Here is a 23,209-nt window from a genome sequence, read left to right on the forward strand (position 1 = left end):
AAAAGTTTGCATATTATTTTAAGAGCTACCATGATGTAAGGTTTGGTATGAGTAAAGTTGAGTCCTGGTGAGATCTTGCTCCACTAATCTGGAATTATTGGACTCCCTGATCTAATACAATATCTAAAGTGGGCCTACAACAGAGCAATCAGACGAAATAATTTTACAGATGTTTTCCACTACTGAGGGACACTCTTTCCACCCTCAGAACTTAGCTGCTTGGAGAATAGAAGTTACTAACTTATTCTTGTGCTTGCGTGGTGGTGAGTGGTATTTTTGTTGCATAAGGAGATGCATCAGCAATCTTGTGGTACGAAAGATAGCAAGGCCTTTCGCCTGGGCCCCATCCACCAACATCAATAAAGAAAGCTAAGTTGGAGAAAGGCCCCACCATTAAAACCTTTTCCAAGTAGAGAAAAAAATCCTGATGAATAAAGAAGCTGCTGCCGCTTTGGCAGCACAGTCTTTTGAAGGTCCCCTCTGACAGCTCATCTTTGGCGCCTAGGGATCCCCCGCCATAAAAGGAGATACTAAATCTATATTGGACAGATTTTTTGGAAGGATTTGAGTGGTATTTACCAAGATTTCATGAAAGCAGTCTCTGACCTTGACTAATCCTTGCAGAGGATGGACTAAAGAGTAGATCTCTTGGTAGTGGTCGGAGTGGAAGAAAGGTGTGAGACAGATGAACTTGGTGTACATGTCCATGAACTCGAACAGCACTGCCATTTCCTTCAAGACATACTTGAACATGGTGAGAATGGGTCATGCAGGAACAAGATTAGAAGTTGGAAGATGTAACGGATGCAGATCAGCTGGAATACCTCCAGGCTCTGTTTCGCTTCCTTGTTGGTATGCACAAGGAACAAATATTGGAGCTGGACAGATTTCACAGAGCCCTTAACTACTACCAGGTTAAAAACACCTTAACGCCCAAAGTCCTGGCCTGTGTTAATTTCTATTGAGTAAAAGAAGACATTTTATAGGTCGCCGGGATCCTATTGTTTTCAGGGGAGAAACATTGGCGATCTACCCAGATAGCACTTCCCTGGCCTTGGCAAAGCACAGAGCATTCAGACCAATAATCATTTATGGGAACAAAAAATCACATACAGATGGGCTTTCTATTTAAACATCTCTTGTTTTCAGGATAAACAAGTCTGATTTACGTCACAGAATGAAGCCATAAAACTGCTTTATTTGCAGGCTTTTCAGAAGCGTATAACCACCCTACAATTGGCTGCTCAATCCAGATGGAAGAAGTAATACTTATGATGTGCTTCAAGAATGGCAAGGACTAATTACCAGGGGGCAAACTAAGTCTGGGGAGACCTGGTTGTCTGAACAGAGGTTCCTATTTGTGCCCTCCTTTTCTCCGCCCTCCCTTTTCTATTGCAGAAAATGTTAAACTATAATAGACATTATGATTCTTTCCATTAGGTGGAGGGATCATGGAGATGCTATGCCTTCACATATTGGACTTCCCAGTGAGGCCAGAACAACGCAGAGGTACTCTAATAACCATTTCTCTGCGACATTTGTGCGGCTGGCCCATCTTCATACATGGTGACATTAGAAAACTTCAACATGTTTTAGTTAGGAATGACTGTAGTGATTATAACCTTTTGTCACCAAAAGTTACCTAGCAGCTCTTCTAAAGAGTTGCTAAAATGTTTTTTTTTTGTTATTGTATATATTTTTGTTATAGGTGAGTTTGTTGACTGGTCAGAAGGGATGGGTTTTCTCACAGGTAAGTCATGCAGCAGCAATGGGTAGGTTGCCAAAATTATTCTCTAATCCAATGAGTACACATCAGATACTTATTTTGTTACTTAACACTCAGGGTTTGTAATCCTTCTCTCCCTCCCCCAAGTAAAGAGGAAAGCTCTAGTCAAATGGCTCAATTCTAAAGAAGCGTGTAATGTATTTTTAAAGGAAAAACACCAGGAAGAGGCAGAGGTGTGTATGCTACAATTCCCTTACTTACCCCGATCATTCCATTCTGCATCCTCTAGAAAGACCAGAGGAGTTGCGATTTTGTTGAATGCAAATTTACAGCTTACTGACTTTTCAAGCCACAGCAACAATGACTTGTGAAAATACGAGGTACCCTTAACTGGGGCCCTCACACTGTATTCTCTGTTTATAGGCCCAAAGATCACAAAGGACTTTTTTTCCCATTTGTTTTCAATTGGAAGCTAACTTTTTCTCTGATCGTGTGCTGATCGCAGGAAGTCTGTGTAGTCCTTGGTTGGACCTTGGCAAGTATAGCACCTCATGGATTCACAATGAACCTGCACAAGCCTAAACACTGGGCTAACAGGACCTGAATCTTATGGACACATGGAGATTTCTACACCCTCATGAGAAGGGTTACTTTTTTTACTCCTATGTTGAAAAATCCAACTCTGTCATAGACTAGTTCTTACCCTCTACTCACCAGACGCCTAAAGTCCTTGCATCTACTGTAGGTACACAGGTGATACTGTTAACACGTCGGTCCTTAATCAGTAAACTTACAAGGGGACACGTATAGGTCGATGAACCTTTTGACTCGTTTAACATTTTCTTACTATAGCTCCAGTATAGAAAAAATAATCAATACACAATCAATAATTATTAGTCAAACCAGTAATCAATGGAGTCAGTAATTGTCACACACCATGACTTTTCAGCTATGAATAACCACACCTTTAGTAAAAGTTTAGTAATTTTATTTCCCTTATATTAACAATGCTAAATCATTTGAATGTTACTGAAAATCAATTCAAAATGCATGTGAGAACAGTATTAATTAGCCAAAAGATGCCAGAAACACAATCTAATCATGGCTTGTATCACAATACATTCAAAGCATTAGTGCAGATTATTATTAATAATGTCAGCTTCAATATTTCAATACTGTCCATAAATTTCAGCAAAATAGTCCGTCAAACAGTTGTGTCTGGAAATTGTCGTCAAGTAGAAAACCTCATCTACCACAGATTAGCATCAGCATGTGGGGCTTCATTCAAAACAATTTAGAACATCAATTTGGAAAACCTCTAGCTAAGGAAGACTAAGACAACGCAGTTGATACCTAAAAAGAAAAAGCACAGAAATACATTTGTCATATTGTCATATCTACCTATCCACAGTATGGGTCAGCAAACAGAATGAGTCTTCATCCTCAGGTCATCAATCAATCAATCGATCAACATCACATCAGGCTCTCAGTCAGAGAGAATGAGTCCAATGACAGAATCTCTAATCTCTTCTAAAGTCTCTTCTCTCCGCATCTGCAAAAGTCTCTAATCTCTAGTCTTCTCTCCTAACATCATCTAAAGTCTTTGATTTAAATGTCCCAAATCTATGAATTCTAATATTTCTTCTTTCTCATGATGTTGATTGGTTCGCCTTACGAAGTTCTCATCATCCAGCTTGTCAGGTATCAACTTTGTTGCATCTTCCTCTCAGTGTCTTCATTGTTCGCGTCCTGGGAAAGTACATTTAGCACACACTACATGCAGAATGATACATTTTAAGAATACTGTCTCTAGTTAGGTAATTCTCATGGAAAGCCTATGCTAAGCACTTTATCAAAACAATTAGCATTTCATAGCTAGTTCATTCTGTCAAAATTTTCTATTAAACATTAGGAAATACAGCTTCTACATGAGGCCTCGCAAACTAGGCCAAGACACTTTGCTAGGTTAAGGCCTACAATGAATAAGCAAAACATAATTCATAACCGTAAATGTTATATTACTACATTATTCTAATACATTTTCAATATTTCATGCGTTTTAGTCATTTATTTAGTACATTTCGTGAGCACTGGTGGCCATTCTCCGAGGTCACAATTTCAAACGTGCACATTATTTTTCAACGTTATTCATTTTCTACATAAGTCATTATTCAAAATACATAAACACTCATTAATAATTTCTAATTAAGACATCTGCGTCAGCAATACAGAATCATACCGGATTCTCAATCCTGTTTGTTTTTGTCAATCACAAATATTCACACGTCGCCCTTGAAAGCTAAAGGAAATGGCTCCCTGTGATCTGTTACTGGGGAATAATATTAAGGAGGCACTTGTCAAAGGCAGTTCTTTTCTTAAACTTAAGGACCTTTTTGTTGAGTGGAAGACCGCTATACAGCTGTGTGAAAAACTGACATTCTTAAGGTAACCCAACTCTTACATTTTGTTTGCGAACCTGTACTGAAAACTGGTGGCATGAGGGAAACCACTAATTGAGCATCTCTTCATCCAAGGCAGGAGCTATTTCACAAATTATGGGACAACAGAAGTGCTTCCCCGCCCACATTTCAAAACATACGTTATACCGCAAAGTTGAAAGTAGACCTAGAATCAGAAATACCAGAAAGTTAATGGATCATGATTTGCCATAGTGCACCGAGTCTTTCATTTGTACCCAATACAAAGAACACCTACAAGATAATGATGCGTTAGTACTTAACCCCAATCTGACTGGCTCACATGCATGTTGGAGTTGATACCTTGCATGAGGCTCAAGGCGTTTACGTACACATTTGATTGGACCAGAGGTACCTATGATAGCTGGTTGGTGGAACAAGGTGTGCAGTCTGCTATGGAACGTCTTATTTCTGCTGTGTGGCAAGATGTCCCGATTTGGTAAAGTATGGTATCCGTTCTTGACATTTATTAAGCAACAAGATTCAATAACTGGCAGCTGCCTAGCCCCACTGTTACTGGCGAGGGATGGCATGTCAGGTACTCCTGAATACAATGAGTAAGGCAATTTGACCTTTTATAGTTAGATGCTGTTACAGCTAAGGTGGGAGTCCTGCTAACAAGGGTTCAACTCTAGAGCAAACAGAAGCATGAGATGCACATAAATGAAAATCTGGGGTGAGGTGTAACCGCTTTAGATCTGGTGTGCTAGTTAGACCATTTGGCTTACAGGTATGGACTCCTATAGTGTATTGAACTCTTGTTGGAGTAATCTTGCTTTTGGTAAGGGAATGTTTTAAATGCACATTTTGTCATTTTTGCTTGTGTAATATGTTGTGATAGCCAATTAATTTTGCATCATATTATTGTAACCTGTGTGATTGTAGAAAGTACTTTTGCGTCGTTCAACTTTATGGTTGGTAGATCTGTCATAAATAAAGGTGTTAAAAATATTAAAATGGATTGGAACAAGTTTATATAAAGTCCTTTTTAAGTATCCTGGTTGGGCCTTTGCAGAATCCCAAAACATGAAAAAATCTGCAGCATTTTTCACTATGGGAAAGGTGGCAAATCTCTGCTCTACTGCAATGGGTGCCCTTGCAAGGGGCCTCCCGTTGACATTGGATTGATCCATTCAGGGCACTAGTCCCAGTCACTCAAGTGGTGCACGTTTTTTATTCACAGATGTTTGGTAACACTAGGTGGTAGGATTTTTGAAGATTCCTGCGGATTCTGGACGTTTCCATCACAGAAATGGAAGGAAAATGTAAGTTTTCAGGCATAGTTTGAGATATGCAGGGCAGAAAGCCTCATGGGATCCACGCAAGGCCCACTAACATGGAATCCCCTGGTTGTCTAGTTTTCAAAAGTGTCTGTGGTTGGTAGGTTTCCATGGGTGGGCGGCACAACACGATGCAAAATCCTGCAGCCACCCCTGTGGTCAAGGTCTCATAGCCCACCTACACAAGTGAGGTACTATTGTTATCAGGAGACCTGGGGGTAAAGCTGGGTGGTAGGAAATTTGTGGCTTCCTGCAGATTCAATAAGTTTTTCTGATGTGAGGAAAGTGTTTGTTTTTAGTCAAAATCTGTGGTTTGCAGAGCATTGTGGGTAAGAATGTGAGATCTACACCAAGCACACCATGCTGGACTCCATCGAGTGTCAGAACTGTCTGGGTCTGGTAGGTTTTCACAGATGGTAGCCTCATCCCCCCCCCCCCCACTCCCAAAAGCTATGCCTCTGGTAGCGCAGTTCAACCAGCAGAGCTTTAACTCTAACTGGGTTTAAGGGGGTGATGTAAAAGGCACAAAGGACCCTGTTTGGTTTTAAGTGGATGCGCTGTCGCACCCTATGCAAGAGGGGGAAAAAAGCAGTCTCTGAATGGAGTGGCACATGTCTAGTGGCAAGGAAGTGATTGTTTGAGGGAGGGTGGCTCTGTTTATGGATTGGCTGTTTTTGTAGGACTCAAGATTTTGTCTTTTGTTGCATTTTCTCTAGGTGTGGTGGCTCATTCTGCCTGTTAGTGTAAAGTCATCTGCTTCTGGGCTGTGGCTCAGTTTTTAGGGTGGAAATGTGATCCTGGGGTGGGTGGGCATATTTGTCTGAGAGCATACGTGTGTCTACTTCAGGAGCATGGATGTGTGTAAGAGGCACTGGAGCATTTAGCCTTTCAACAGACGTGTCAATAGTGGCTCAGTGTGCGCCAAGGGAAAGCTTAATTTACAGCAAGCCTCTGATTTGGTGGCATTCAGGTGTTCCCTCTGAGGGACAGATTTATCTTGTGGCATGAGGGAATCTGAGATTTGGGGCTTGAGGGGACAAGGTGTACAATGGTTCTATTAAGTACTTGCTCCAGTGCTGTTTTACATTACTTCACAGATCACGCACTTTGCAGCCCCACAAAGTGTGTTTGCCTTAGAGTTAGATAATATATGCCTACTTAAGCACTTCCTGTTCTGTAAGTTATCATTCTATGACAGTCTTCTTAGAACATATCTTTCTTTTCCTTTTTTCAGGCATTTCTTGCCAGACCCTGGTTCTGCAGCCTACACAAAGCTCCGCTTTCTCCAAGAGCACCATGTATGCGGTGCACAGTGTGGAAAAGTTGTACCTTCGCATCCGAATAGAAACTTGTGACGGCAACCCTTTCATGCACCGCCTGGTTTTCCCTCAGACTTTTCAGAAGCAGTTGCTGAGTGTGTCCAAAGATCCCAAAGTGGAACGAACTGTGAGAAGTGAGGAGTGCTGCAATGAACATGTTCCTCAGGGTGTCAGTGAGCATAGTACGGGGGTAGCCTCAGAATCCACTCCAGTACAGCAGGGCCAAGTGACTGGGCAGGCATCTCTTCCTTCATCTGTGGCATCACTTGAAAATAAAGCCAAGTTACAGGTCTCCATGGATCAGGGAAGTAGATTGGACTTTAGCTCGATGATGCCAGGATTACACTCTCTACGAGTAGTGGAAAACCAAGATAAGACGAAGAGTGATGCAATGCCAGAATATATTTGTGAGCTGCAGGAACCTCTCACTAATGCAAGAGCAGAAAGCACACAGGAGAAAGGCACAATGAGTTTATGCGACAATGATGGTATTAGTCCAGACACTGTCCTTGAAATATTTGCACAGGACAAAAGCAGTATATTGAAGGACACCTTGTCCCTAAAGGTTGATGAAAACCCTCTACGGGGCATATTGTGTGGAATGCTGCAAGAACCAGGCAAGAGGACTCCCACACAAAATCAGCCTACTCCAGTACATTACTCCAGTGAAAATGTCACCCCCTTGCAGCCTAGCCCCAAACTGCAGCAGGAGGCTTGCATGGTGTCTGATTTGGTAGGCAATATTGCCCATACCAATAGTTCCCTGGGTCCAGAACACCCAAGTAGCCCCATAGAGAGCCCCCCTCAGCTGAATGACTGCATGAATCAAGAAACCCGAACTCAAAGCCAGACTGAGATGTTCCGCAACTCTCAAGTCTTCAACTACCCCTCTCCTAGTTCCGTAAAATCTTACCCAACAATCAACCCTTGCTACATCAAAACCACCACCCGCCAGCTCAGCTCCCCCACTTATCTATCCAGCAACTCCCCTCTGCATTGCTCCAACTTCCAGTGCCCTCAGGAAGAGGTGTCAGGCCTGTTGCCGGACCCTATCATCCAGGACAAATTCAGGGCAGACAAGCGAAAGAAGGACAAATTAGTCAGCAACATTTGTGGGCTGCACAAGTGTAGTTTGATGGACTTGCCGGTGGAGAAGCCTGCTGATCACAAGCGTCAGAAAATGTCATTGGATCTGCTGGAGTACGCTGGTGTTGGGACAAAGAAGAAGCATTTCCCAATGGTGCCCTCTGTCTTGCCAAACATACTTACTGGTAAGTTTAAGAGTTCAAATGGAAGGGGTGGGATTCTTTACAAAGTTCTAAGATTTGTCCTGCACTGCAAAACATTTTTGCGATAAAATCCTAGTCTTTGCATCAGAGCGCAACAAAGAGGTGCAGAAAGATTTTTCTTTTTTTTTTAGCACAAACTTTATTGCATTTTAATAATAAGACACATTTACATCACAGTTAAGGCGACTCTTGACTTTATGCATATATCTTTAAAAAAAGATGCAGTGGCATTCTGTTGTACAAGCATTGTGCTTCAGACAATGTATTGTAATTCTGTCTCATTGAGATGATCAATATGAATTATATTGTGCATATGAGTTGCATGAAATCCAACCAAATCCCTTCCCTGCCCACCACCCCTTTAACTAGACTTTGTCACCTATTGGTTGATCTATAAGTATAGGGCAATGTTTATTGATAGTTATGAATCAATGCATCAACTGGGGTGGAAGAGCTTGTAGCATCTTTAATATTATTGTGCAATCTGCCATAGTCACTGCCTAAACATGTGCTACTGAATACATTGGAGCCAAATCAGAAATGGTGTGAGGTGGGGGTGGGGGGGTAAGGATCCTCACCTTGGTGCCGTGGGATCCTCACTTTGGGCAGTGCTCAATAAGTCTGTGTTCAGTGTTCACCCGTGGTTGTCTTCTTGTGTTTTGAATGCTTATAATAATGTGTCCCATTCCATCGATAAGTCTTTTACGCAAACCTCTATACTCCTCCTGATTTAGGACCCAGCTTTCGGCCAGACCCCAGTGTGACACCTCCTCAAGCCACTGAACCGAGGGAACTTACCTGCCTCGACCACCACCCCAGGCTAATTCTATCAGCATTGTGTTTAGTATCTTAAATACCTGCGCCGGCACTTAGATTGGCAGGTTCACAAAATGGTATAACAAATGAAGCAATAGAATCATTTTTGCCAGAGCTAGATGCCCCGCCACTGAAAGAGGCAGTGTGATCCAGAAACCCACTTGGACTTTAAGTGAGGTGATCATTCTCATGAGATTGCCCTCCATTAATTCCTGAGCCTCACTGCATACCTGAATGCCCAGGTAGCGACAGATTTGTGGTGCTATTTGTATGTTCATATTTCCTAATGGCAGTAGAGAATTCCATATAGGTTTCGCAAATGTGGTGCAGAAGGAGTTCCAGACTTCAATCTTTGCTTGGGGGAACAACAGCTTACATGAGTGCACCACAAACATCCAACTAGAGATTTGGCTTTATTAAAACAAGTAGAAGTGCTTTTTAAATTGGCCAATTTTTGTGTGTAGTTATGTCGGTGGCCAACCCAGGACATAGAGGTCCTCACAACACCCTTCTCTTTGACAGTTATAAAGCACAGATTCTAAGAACCCTACTAAATGCTAAATAAAAGAATAAAACATCTAAATTCCCAACAGGAATAAAATGCTTACACCAGCAAGCATAACAAGCAATTAAAAAGAGCCAGTTAAAAATAGTAAATGTGTATAAAAATAAAGACCAAATTTGTCATCGGAGGCAGCCATGATATCATTCAAAACACCAATTGGAAGGGAGTCCAAGGAGGATCCTGCAGACAACCGAACCATCAAAGCCTTTGTGAGCAAATCAGAGGAACAGACATGATCCAGAGCCTCAGCCTTCACTGAGAAAGTATCATCCTATGCAGTGTCTGAAGTTGTTGAGCCAGATTAAAACATGCGGGGAGTTGTAGCATCTATTTCCATGTAGGATGACTCAGAAAAGGCATTGCGGAGTAACTGCAAATTCATAGAACTCCAGGAATGAAAGCTCAGCAGGAACATCACAAGATCCATGTCTGTAAACAGTGCAAATTGCTGTGTAAGACACACATCCAGTGCACGTTGGAAAGGGCACCACAGCAGTGGAACACAGGTTGTGCACAGTAGAATCATACTGATTGAAAGGACAAAGACCAGTTGTTGTTTAGTTCTTTCAGCAAAGACACTTGAAAGTGCTGGGTCGTGTGTTCATGACCCAGCTGGACGTTTGGTAGTTCCACCAGTAGTCACTTTTGAGATGGGACATTGATTGCAGAGCAAAAATAACAATAGCAAAATATCTATTGCCAATGCAAGCGGTATGCCCTCAAGAACACTAATAGACAGTGTGTATAAATGATGGTACCACTCCAAAAACAGTTTGGAAAGTGCTAACAAAACCAGACCCAATCGTTTAAAAAAAAAAAAGAAAAAAAAGTGCACAACACCTTTGGTGTTGGAAGCAATACAAATGTGACTCACTAGTTCGGCAAAGTGCCTAGGAAAGTTGGTATTTAAAAGGGACTAAATCTCGACAGATTACCTCGCCACTTGCAATTCGAATGTTTCACTGGCAGGTGTACGCTCCATGTGTTTCTGAAACAATAATGGTGTTAGTCAGCTCAGCTTGTCAAAGTTAACATTAATGGCAGGACTAGAAGGCCACAAACATGCTACCCTAATCTAATGCATGTCAACAACAAGTCACTATTGAGAAACGGAAATCACATATGGGACATGTTTCTCATTGATCAGCAGCCTTGATCACTCAACATTAAGTAACTTCCATTTGAAAGTAACTGAATGCATCAATGGACTGGGAATCCCCTTCAAGTAACAAGCTTATTTAGCCACAGACACGTTACAAGCGCTGTGCAGTGTTACCTGTTTACCAATCCTTGAGTGGCTTACTGAAGTTTCGCAATCACTACCACTGAGAGACTTCTTTTTCCCTGCTCATACATTTGTAATTGAAAGGCAGTTCCAACACCTCATGAATAAAACTCTCTCCTAAACCTTCAAACATGCACACAGGAAAAGGTTTCAAACACAATGTGAATTGGAACGTAGAGGTAGGCAGGGAAATAACTCTATGTGCTAACCACACAGCTGATGGTGTCTCAGCCACTGTGAAAGGCAAGTTTTCTAATTTTTCAGTATTTAGCATTGTATATGATGCATCATTCTTAGCTTTGTTGTGTGCCTGTTAAAGGGCAAAAATAACAGTTAAGTTCACGTGCTGCCAAGGCACACGGTTCTATTTTAGAACCTGTAATGTCCAACTCAGCTGCATGTTGTCTCCATGCTGATTCTGTCCATGTTGTAAAAATGACATGTCATTTTGTATAATATCAATTGCAGATGGCAATGTAATTTAGTGGGTAAATAAGACTGGGCAATGTATTCATCCCATTATCAACAACAGCTAATGCTTTCTCTAAAATTGCCTGGTCTTTATGCCTTAAATGAGCAGCAGCTTCCATTTGAGAAAGCTTCCATATTTCATAATATATTGCTTACAAAAATCTTTTTGAGCATGGTGACCTAGGACCTAATGAGAAATCTTGCAGATCCATGTAATCACAGATGCGTGCTCATGGTGGAATGTTGCAGCCATTGCTGACATAACTTCAATAGACTGTATGTAGTGTCAATCCCTGAATGTTGTTTCAATATAACCAGGGTGTGGTCTGCTTGCTTTCAAATCCTGTGGAGAGTTAATAAAATGTGCAGGACAACAATTTGTGTCCACTGGCCACAATAACCACCCATTGGGACCTGAAAGTGTTGAATTAAATGTACCGTTCTGACCATACCACTGAGCTGATCATCTGTATAATTTACCATATTTTGCCAGTTGTTAAATTTTGCAACTGAAGGGATGCTGCGCATGTCAGTTCTTTAACTTTTGCTAGACCTAGGGAAGTGGTCTGAACAGTGCCATTCAAAAAAATCAGACATGCTTTAGATAAGGCACCCATTCCCTTACTTGCCAATCTTTTGTTTCCCCAAACTGATTTCAAATCTATTGTGTTTGTCCAATATTCATAACCTTTAATGGCAAGTTGGGAAACAAATGAATCCAAATAAGTTAAGTTAGTAGCGGTCAGCATGTGTTTGCTTGCTTTAGTGGAAGGTAATTTGAAATAAGACACTGGACCAGTAACATTATGCCCAGAAAAGTGTACAACTTTGTCTGAATATGTTTTAGAACTCCCCACTAGTAGAGTTGGACAGTGTTCCCATTACGTGTATTTGAAAATTGTAAGTGGAGTACAAGCTCTGTGTTGATGATGGTGAAGATAGTGGTGATAATATATTTCTTCATAACTTGTGGAGTTCATATACATGTCTTCCCTTTAAAAACAGTATACTATTAAAGCTCAGAGTGTTGAAGAAAGTTTTTATATCCCAATCAGACACAACCCCAGGCATAATTATGTAGACCATAGAAATTTAAAAACCATACAGAGTTTTATTAGTTTCAGTAGGGCAAAATATATCATATGGAACCTTATTCCAAGCAAATCCCATCGGGAACTGGAACAGCAGAAGTCTCTATGTACTTTGTAGAAAGGCAAAAGATGCTTCAGTACCTCATCTGCCAGTTCAACAGCAGAGCATTCAGGAAGATAATGCGCATTTATAAGCAAGAAGAAAACAATCACAAATCCAATCCACAGAAAGAGAGCCAGCAGGGAAAGTATAATCCACAAATAGGACCAGGGACAAGTCAAATAGGTGTGTTTTAAGCCCATTAAAAAGCGTACGTATACCATGAAGAGAAGTGGTGGTTGAATCTGAAGAGGACACATCAATGTGGACAAAATACCCTGAAGCAGCCTGTGTCAAGATAGGAGCCCCTGCAGGTGAAATAACTGGTAGACGCATTTAAAGGTGGCTCATCATAAAAAAATGTGTTTTGAGAATTAGTTAAAGACTGCTAACGTAGGTCAGATGTGTTTCTAGCGCTTGTGGCAGTAATTGGAATCAACAAAAGTTCATTATCTGCATCCCCTGCCTAGGAAAAATAATTAGTGTTTTAATGCTTGAAGATGTGTCTCCTGTATGGTAGTGATGGGGGATAGGGAACTACCCAGGAATCCTCCAGGCCTACTGTGTATGATTGGCCATGTCATCCAATTTTACTTAATGAAGACAAAACAATTTTCTTTATAACCAGCCATTGATAGCACAATGACAGTTCGGGTGCCTTGAATTTCAGGTGCAGGTGTCAGCTCTTCCCTCCCCACTCAAGCCCAGAAGACTAATCAGGATATGCAGGACACTCCTCAGCTCCTTTTGTGTCACTATCTAGAGGGAATTCACAATCAGCCCAACTGTCAGTCTGACCCAGACGCAGATTCCACAGGCAGGGAAGAGGCACAGAATAGTTAAGTAATAAAATGACCACGTCATAAAAGTGGCATTTTCAAACAAACAATCTAAAAAACAACTCTACCCAAAGATGTATTTTTAAATTGGGAGCTCAGAGACCCCGAACTCCATATCTCGATCTACTCTCAAACCACATTTAAAAGATATTTAAAGGCACCCCATGCTACCCTGTGGGAGATATTGGCCTTCCAATAGTGAAATGTGAATTTGGCAGTATTCCACTGTTAGGACATGTAAAATACACCAGTACGTGTCCTACCTTTTAAATACACTGCACCCTGCCCGTGGGGCTACCAAGGGCCAACTTTAGGGCTGACTTACATGTAGTAAAAGGGAAGGTTTGGGCCTGGCAAGTGTATCCACTTGCCAGGTCGAATTGGCAGTGCAAGACTGCACACACAGGCACTGCAGTGACAGGTCTGAGACATGTTTAAAGGGTTACTCATGTGAATGGCACAATCAGTGCTGCAGGCCCACTAGTAGCATTTGATTTACAGGACCTGGGCCCTTCTAGTGCACTTTACTAGGGACTTAATAGTAGAACAAATATGTAAATAAGGGATAACTAATCATAGTCACAGTTTATACAGGAAGCACTTGCACTTTAGCACTGGTTGGCAGTACTAAAGTGCCCAGAGTATCAAAAACCAGCAAAAATGAAGTCCAGCACAAAGTCACAAACACAGGAAGCAGAGCCAAAAAGACAGGGGAAACCACGTTAAGGGCGCCAGGTCCAACACCCATTGTATTCATTCTGGATGTAAGGCTTTTGCATTTGTAACGCAGCCTTTGTAACAGCCTCTAAGGCTGAAACAGGGTTACAACAATGATGCGTTTTCCCACAGCCAGTGGTCTTCCTTAATGACAGTCATCTGAACTGCAGTCAGTATTTTTTCTGTGGATGCAAAATGCATTTCAGCATTAAAGTATAAATGCAAGTTGTATGCAATGTGCACTGTCACCCTCATTAAATGTGACGTAGGTAAAGCCAAAAGCACCCAGAATTATTTGGGTGACCAAATTTGTTCCATTTTCACATGTGTGTAAATGTTTTGCTTCAAGCATGTCAGTCTCTAGTGATCTCACTATTTGTGTGGGTTCTGGTGTCCAATGTTTGTTTGAAAATAAGGCATGTATGCATGTTCTGCCAAATTTAAAGAATCCTACAAAGATTGCACTTTCTTGATGGTATCTGGTGGTTGCAGTTATGCACACTTCTCTAGGAAGTGTGGGACCCGACTTTTTCCCTCAGTTGAAAGCTCATATCCCAAAAATAGCACACAGAAAAGCTATTTTTGTTTTCTTTAATTTATAACCATGTTCAGCAAATCCCAATACAATGTGATTTACCCTAGCCAAATGTGCAATGCTTCTGGATCAGTATCATGTAGTATTGATGCTACCTGGGAAGAGAACAGCCCTTGGCTGGTTTTTTAGCCTTGGGGAAGTCTGAAAAATCTCAGCACTTAGAGCCGAGCACGGAAAAGCAGTTAGATTCCTGCTTACAGGCGCTATATTTTGGCAGAAAAACATTAGCGATATCCAAGGGTATTTTTTATTTTTTGCAGACATTGATGTTTATTAGTGCTGTACTGTGTGTTTTGAATTGTAAATGTGTGTTTGACTGTCTATAATCTAAAACGTTTCTATATGAATAATACCGCTTAGCTACTGGAAACAAGGGATTGTTTATAGGAGATGCACAAGGTTAAATTGCTCCCTGGTATTCGAGCTGTGAGAATCTCCCTCACTGGGGCTTTCGCTTCATGTTTTATGGGGTATTGTGGTTACATTTGTGGGCTGGACCTTATGGGTATTGCGTATTAAGGAGAGTCCCTATCCCAGCCCACATGGTTGGAGTACAGCGCTGTGGCTTGTGCAAGAGCCCAATCTGCAGCATACTCTTGCTTTACCTGCTCTGGAACGAGGACTGAGAGACTGTAGAATCGCATCTTCCCCTTGTGGCAGTATTTTAACAAACTCTGGTGGCCAATCATTTTCAACCAAGAGTATGCTATAGCTAAGTATTAATCTTTCCCTGAAAATTACTTTAATTGTAAACATTATGGCCCCTTCAATTTGTATGTTTAGTTTATTTTCTTGATCTGGAAGGGCGACTATCCTGTGTTGGGATTTCAACTTATGTGTAGTTGTTAGTTGCTTTCACATCCAGAGACTTTTGAAGATTCTGCCGAACTATCGTGACCTCTGCTGCGCTGTCCAGCAGAGTCATTGCCCACTTTATGTTCCGCAGTAACGTTGTCAATGTGTTGGGCATACTTTGCCAAAATTGCCCCAACCTTCTTTTTGAATTGGGGTTTTTGTTGAAGTTTCTCTTCCTTCTTTATGGCTCCCTCAGACGAGCTTTGTGAGTCTTTCTTTGGTCTCATGTACTCCTCTGCATTTTGACTGCCCAGCACTCTTGAACTGTTTGTCAGATTAGTCCATAAAGGAACGAGAAGGACGTGTATTGGTATACTGATCACTGTCAGGTTGTTTCAAACTATCATGGTTACAGAGATTTTAACATTTTTCAGCGCTCTTGGAGTCTGGAGAGTCTCCCCATGATTTTACTTTCTTTATTTGATTTCTGTTTGTCCCAGCATTTTTTTGACGACTTCTGTGCCTGCTTGCCATTTATGCCTTCCAGGATTACCTTTTATGTGTAGTTTATTTAGTCTGGCCCCCAAATTACTGCGGACTAAAAAACGTACGTCTCTGCAGTTATTTTTGGTAACTCTCACTCCTGGTCTGTTATAGGAACTTGCACAAGTCGTTGGCATACCACCAATGCTGCTGCTTCCCCTTTTATATTTCCAAAAATAATTGAAGATATTGTAGCAAAATTGACAATTCATTTCATCGCCAAGTCCAGGGCAGGGTGAGCCCCGTAATTTGTTTTGAATTTGATGGTGTGCCATGTGTTCTGGTATATATTGCAGAAAAGACTGCCCCAAGTAGCACAATCATCAATTGAGGGTACCATGCCCAACTGGCAAGCACATTGTGAGAAACCTGTTTATTTTGGGGTCCTGTGTAGGGAAACACTGCTTCCAACTGATTAGTTTTGTGAGCAATTCACCATGGAAATTTCTCCTATTTGGTGGATACTTTGCCCATAATTGCATGAAGAGTAACTGGGTTAATCACAGGTGAAGCCAATTGTTTTTGAAGAGCCAGAGCAGCCTTTGCTGGGGCAGTATTCAATGCTCACATTACTAATTGTGTTAAGCGTTTATATAATCTAACTAGATTATTGTATAATGTGCACAGATCAGCCTCTGATCAATTTTGTATATTTGGATAGGGTGTGGAGGCTGCTAGAAATGGCCATATGGCCCCGTCATTACTAAGGTGACCCAATCTAACGTTTTTAACAACTTGTGGTAGGACGCCTTGGAACCAGTTTTGATGTTTGAAATGTCAGAGGCATTTCTAAATAAATGTATGCTCTATATTGTACTGGTAGACTTGCCAGTGTGTATGTGTGAAATGTTTGACTTGGCATCGACTGCAGGAAAAATGACTCATGAATAAAATGTTGCAGTTTTGTACACATCATGTGCCTCAACCACAAATGTACTGTCTCTACCCCCCCCCCCCCACCCCCCCCTCTTTGGGTAGCTGGGTAGCCCAATTAGAAGTAATTGTTGTGTGTCTGCATGTCTACTTTTTTACTGGAATAATTACTGGAGTAACCATTTAAAAAAAAAAAAAATGATTTCAGAGAAGGAAAAGATTTAGTGAGATCTTTTTAAAGGTTCAAGCTTGAACAACCTACAGCTAAGTATAGGTGCTACCTATACCGCTGAGGAGGATAATTCCCTAACACTACGGGTGTCTCTGTATAAAGGTGAAAAGGGCACCTTAGACATGCGAGGGAAAACTACTCAGAAGACCTGTTAAATAATTGCCATACCTTGATATGTTGGTGGCTCCGTGTTGTGCTTTGGTGATAGGACTGTATGTTTAGGATGGCAGAAAGGCACAGTGTGGGAGACTAAGTCCATCCACACCATTAGTAACTGTCGGCCTAATTCCCGGCTAGTTCAGTGCCTCACCCACGCCCCAAACCCATTGGGGTGAATAGTGATTATGGCAACCTGAACATGACACTCTGACTCCACAGGCATGCCATGGAAACACATCTTACCCCCTTTGTACTGTTTCTCATGCATGCCAAGGTGAAACACAAAGGATGCAAGATGTTTTCAATACATTTATTGAAACAGTCGCAATCTGGCATACAGAGAGTGAGCAGCGATAATTAGGCAAATGAAACAAAGCAAAGTAATCAGCATTATGGACATGGTAAAGAGAAACAATCCAACCATGATGTATGTGGTTCTAAAGGTTCCTATCTAACCCTATGTCTACACTCAGAGCATAGTGGGTGTATCCTTCTGCCGGGCCTGATCTAAGGGATTAGCCCCAACCCCATACATGGAACAGTGTCAAGAGTTAGTCCCTGGTGTAGATGGCAATTCCCTCAGGAGGCTGGTAGATGAGCTAAAAGCAGCCTTACTGAAATGATTCGAATATGAGCACTAGTCGCAGGTAATGCTTGCACTTTATCAAGATCAGGAGTCATCGTGCCCCAAAAAAGTTAGTTTTGTTTTATGAAGTTCAGATTTTTCAGCATTTAATGTGAAACCTGCATCACTAAGTAACTGAAATACTTGTTTGAGAGCTTTATCATGTTCTTTTTCCGTTGCACCGAACACCAGTATGCCAACTCTGTATTTGAAGGCATGTTGAACAGGCTTAATAATCCCACGTATCACATTTTGAAATATTTTTCATCAGATGACACTCTGAAGCTCAGTCCAAACCATGTATGACAGTTTTAGTTTCTGCCACAGACTAGTGGTCCTGTGGGAGAATTGAACGCTGAACGGCGTCAGTTTGCCCCATCCACTCAACCCGGGCAGTGCTGGCGGTCGCAGTGCTTGGCTGCCGGAGAGCCCGGTTACGGCACGGGAGTGGGTGCGGGAGCGAGTGTGACGCTGCAGGCTGTGGGGGCCACAGTCCGACGGTTCAGCTTGCAACCTACTGCGTTGATCCAGGTCCACCCGCTAGCCCGCCCACCTCCAGCCTGCCAGCCCATCCGCCAGTCTGCTCCTGGTGTGCTTGGCCTGCCTGCCTGCTGCCTGCTTGTGTGCTGTGCCCTAGCTGGTGCCAATCCCGGCCATCCCTCCCGTGCAGGGGAGTGGCTGAGCGTGCAGTGGCCTCCCTGGTCACCATCAGTCTACCCTTGCCTCACCAGTCGTGCAATTGATCAAGAGATCCAGCGGCCTCCAGCTGGAGGTAGTCCAGCGGTTAAGGGAAGTTAGCAGTGGCCTGGCAAGTAGCCCCAGGAAGGAGCCTTTGAAGTCTCAGGAAGGAGGAAGGTGTAAGGCGGGGAGACATCAGAGTGGACATCAGTGCGGACAATGGATAACAGCCTGAGTCCCCTGGCAGAACTCCCTGACTGAAGTTGGATTCACAGTGGCCAAGGAGCACAAGTTAAGGAGCTGTGAGTGCGTGGCGAGCTCAATGGGCTTAGAGGCCCATTGCTGAGTGTGTGCCCTGTCCCCCTGCGGAAGTGGCCCGGCAAGGTTGGGTGCGGCTTGCGGGGTTGGCTCGGAGAGACCCGCTCGCCCCCTACTCACCCCTGCTCACATACCTACATTCCTCGCTTTGGCTGATCGCAGCTCAACAAAAGGCAAGCAAGCAAGAGATTAAACTACAATCTAAGCTTAGTTCAGCAAGGCACCTTAGCCACTCATTCAAGCCACCTAGCCATTCAGCAACTTGGCTACACAATACTGCCTATATTGTTGATAAGCAGAGAGGAGATCAGGCAAAAAACGAGGCAGGACCACATTTACAAGCAAGAGGAAGGAGGAAGCACTGTCCGCCGAAATTCTATCAAAAAGACCACCAGGACCGGACATCAGAGTCCAGCTTACAAGACCGCCAAGGGACCTCACTCACAGCTTTGAGTCCCCAGAGCCCTTCTCCCCCACCTCTTGAGCCCCTGTTAATGCAGGACTTTGTAAAAGCTTAGCCAGTCAAAGTGACCAATATCCTTCAGGTTGGGGAGATGGCCCACGCGGGCAAGGAGGACAAATACTCGATCCTCTGCCCAGCTCTAGCCAAGCCTCGTAAAATATCCGATTACTTTGGGGCAATAAGCAGGACTTCTGATTACCATGCCCCCCCCCCTTCATCAATTTCAGTTCAGAATCAGGCTCCCGATTAGAGAAAGGACCTAGAGAACGAAGGAAGTCATCCTCCACCTCCACCACTCTCTCCCATTATTAGTATCCTGGAGTGTAGAACTAGAAGGGCCAGCTCCATGGATAAGGACTTCAGCCACCAAAGATTTCAAAGATTGCCTCCCTACACCAGTACGGTCTTTGCCCACCACAAGTGGGCAGGGCTCAGCTTTATATTCCCCGGCGTGGGAAACCCTGACAACCAGCACCCTGCCTTCTCCGGTCAGGCTAGTCCAATTAACCAACTCCGTGACGAGGGCAACTCCTCGTGGGGCACTGGGAGAGAGGGGTGTTAGACTCTGTTAAGGAGTTCTAGATCTGAATACTATTATTTTCTTGCAATTAGTCCAAAAAATGCAGCCCTGGAGAGGCTTTCCCTGACACCAGTGACTTCTGACAACATTACCGCCATAAAATGTATCGAAGCACAGGGTAGCCAGCAAACTGATCCAGCTATCGTGATATTTGCATCACCAGGGCTACCAATTCAAGTCATGGAAAAGAGAAGTATCCTGAAAGATTGAGGAATTGAGGTATGCCCCCAATTAGGGGAAAGATACCCGCACCCGCTGCTGCAGGCAAGTTATCCAAAGAAGAAAGAGGTAATGACCTGGTCCATTCTACGAGGAGTAATCCTACGAGTAGTAAATGGGAAGCCCATGTTGGAGAATCTAGCCAAGACCAGATATTACAAGGAGCGCCAGCCCAACCAGAATTAATAATAGAAGTAAGGGAAGAAGAAGGATAACATCAGACATCCCTCAAGAGAAGGCCACTCCCAAGGCAAATGGTCTTGGCTTCCAACAGCGCTAGCCCCCCAAATTACCCCCAAAAGCCTGAATATTAGTCCAAAATTCTCCCCTGACAAAAGGATCATTAAGTATCTGTTCATAGAATATAGTGGGCCTTCAGTCAAAGCTGCAAGATGCAGAAGTTATCAGATTCCTGGGCACCTTCAATATCGTAATGCTGCAGGAGACATGGGCACTTAAGAACTTTCCTCTAATCGGTTATGAGGTATTTAATGAGCCTGCAGAGAAACACAACACGTGTGGAAGGGCAAAAGGAGGTTTGTCAATCTATATCAATTCCAAGCTTGGGGCGAAACCGTCCGGAGGTCAGATGGGAGATCAACCCTTCTAGTGGGTTCGCTTGTACAGCTGGGCAAAAAATAATCATCTTCTGGTCCTGATCAACGTCTACATTAATCCCAAAAAGAAAAAGATGGAAGCTATCAAACTGCTAAAACATCTACTCTGCATAAAAAAATGCCTACAATTCTGCCTACTACCTGGTCTCAGATTTCAATATCAATCTATTCCACATCCCAAACGAGGATCATGTACAACTAGCGGTTCCACCGCCCATTCAAAACCTACCACACCGAAGAAAGAAAGATAAAATCGGCGATAAGCTAATAAAGAGCTGTGAGCTAGCAGGTTTCTTTACATTAAACAGGCGGTTGTCGTCAGACTCACCCATGGTCTGGACAAGAGCTACTAAAAAGGTGGTTTTAAACCTAGATTATACCTTGGTAAATTCCCCCCTATTTAAATTTGTGAGGGAATTCACAATTCAAGATCACCCAGAAAGTGATCATAACCCGCAAATAATTAAAGTCCAGACCCAAGTGCCTATCCAGGAAGAAACAAACCTCCTCAATGGGGAGCCTCGTTCTGAAAATCTAAAACGTCTAAGATGGAGCTCACATTCGGTCCCAGCTCAAGCAGAGGAAGCAGTTGGGAAATTGGAAGCCGTGACCAATGATCCATCAAAGGCAGTTGCTATATGGGAACCCTTCGCTATAAGCCTTATTAAGCAGTCTACAGGGAGGGACACTTTTAGGGGGGGCACATCTGGGGTACAGAAATAGCATACTCATACCACGGGCAATTACGACAGAGGAAATCGGGGGTGAATAGGCTTCTAAGACAATTGCGGAATCATCCGACTGATGGATTAATCCTAAGAACACTACAGAAAGAAAGGACCCTACTAAAGAGGGATATTTGGCTTTTTAAAAGATCCAAGCAGGAAACATTTTGGGCAAAATTACATTATGCATCGACATTGGCAAACTCTAGCCGGTTCTGGAGCTTGATTAACAACAATGAGTAAGGCCCCAAAGCTGCGAACAATGCGAATGTCACAGAGGAGGCATGGGTGGGATATTTGAAATCCCACTTTAAAGAAACATCCTCGACAGATACTGACTCCGCCCAATGGGAGATGACTGTGGATAGGCCTGAGCTTCAGGAGCCCATTACTTTTAGTTCACTTGTAATAATTAAGATAATAGAAAAAACCTGGCCCTAATGGCCTTCCACAGGCCCTATTTAAACAATCTACTCCAAGATGGTCGGCTTTCTTCACCATAATGTTCAGTTACATCCTCCCAACAGGCTCCGTCCCAGACAGTTGGAAGGGCTCAATAATCCACCCCATATACAAGGGAGGGAAGGCTTTCTTACCTTTCAATTATCGTCTAATCGCCCTTTTGGATGCAGACTTAAAATACTTTTCCATAGGAATCCTGCAGCATTTAGAACGATGGCCATGGACAAAGGAAGGCTCCCCATTAATCAAACAGGTTTTACGAAAAAAAAACAGGGCACGTTAACAAACCTCATGGCAATAAGTCTGGGAATAAATAGAGCAGAGGCCACAGGGGCGCCCCTTTATATTTGTTTTGTCGATTTTAAGGCTGCATTTGATTGCGTTCCCCGAGACAAACGATCGTTAAAATTACAACAGTGGGGGTTGCCGGGGAATCTACTGAATACCATTAATATCTATTCTAACACCTGGGCAAAAATCAAAATGGGAGATGGCTCGTACTTATCCAGGCCCATCAAAACCACAGTTGGTCTGAAGCAGGGGTGTGTTCTAGCTCCGCTCCTTTTTAACCTGTATATAGCGGATTTATCTCCAGCCCTGAATAAATAGCCAGCTCCCCCACCAACCCGGGGGGGGGGGGGGGGTTATCAAATATCCAATCTACTTTATACTGATGACATGCTGCTGCTCAGTAATTCCAGAGTAGGCCTACAGAAACTCCTGAACAATTTAGGAGGATATGTGTTGGCTAATGACTTAGAGATAAATTATGAGAAATCTAAAATAATCCCCCTCAACTGTAAACCCACATTACACCGCAAATGGTATTTGAATGGACATCTTATTTAGGAATTTGTAGCATACACATACCTAGGCATTAAGACTGACTCTGAAGGCACATTTGCTGGCCCAAAGAAGTAATTAGGCAGAAGGCACAAGCCTTAAATCAGGCCCTTGGAAACTTGGCAAAGTCCATCCTTGGGCGGCCGCTAAAGCTGATGACCATGGTTATGAGAGCGAAATTACTTAAGACTCTTCATTTGGGACAGAAATAATGAGAGGGACAGAGGTGGCCATACTTGATAAGCTACTAGTCAAATCATTTAAACACCTTTTTCAACTACCGAGATCGCCTTCCCCCGCCCAAGTCATATTGGAATTTTTGCTAATAAAGCAATCATGGGCAAGGCCGGCAGCATTTGTCAAGGGATGTTATAAACGGGACTTTAGAAAACGTAGGCCTTCATTATGAACACGGCGGTAAACACCGCACCGCCGGCAGTGGTGGTAACAACCGCCAACAGACGTGCGGTCCGTACCGCCAAATAATGAACCAACTGAAACACAGGC

General features: G+C 42.9%; 1 protein-coding gene across 1 annotated transcript in view; it reads left to right on the forward strand.

Annotated features, from left to right (window-relative positions):
* The first annotated feature begins 6,604 nt into the window (after positions 1–6,604).
* LOC138295990 (formin-2-like) overlaps positions 6,605–23,209 on the forward strand; it is a 686,093-nt gene continuing 669,488 nt past the window's right edge. Inside the window, exon 1 of the mRNA XM_069234685.1 lies at positions 6,605–8,073. Coding sequence (XP_069090786.1) covers positions 6,675–8,073 — 1,399 coding nt within the window. The 5' untranslated portion in view covers positions 6,605–6,674. The remainder of the gene's footprint in view (positions 8,074–23,209) is intronic.

The sequence above is a fragment of the Pleurodeles waltl genome, chromosome 5 (genome assembly GCF_031143425.1).
Source record: "Pleurodeles waltl isolate 20211129_DDA chromosome 5, aPleWal1.hap1.20221129, whole genome shotgun sequence".
NCBI lineage: Eukaryota > Metazoa > Chordata > Amphibia > Caudata > Salamandridae > Pleurodeles > Pleurodeles waltl.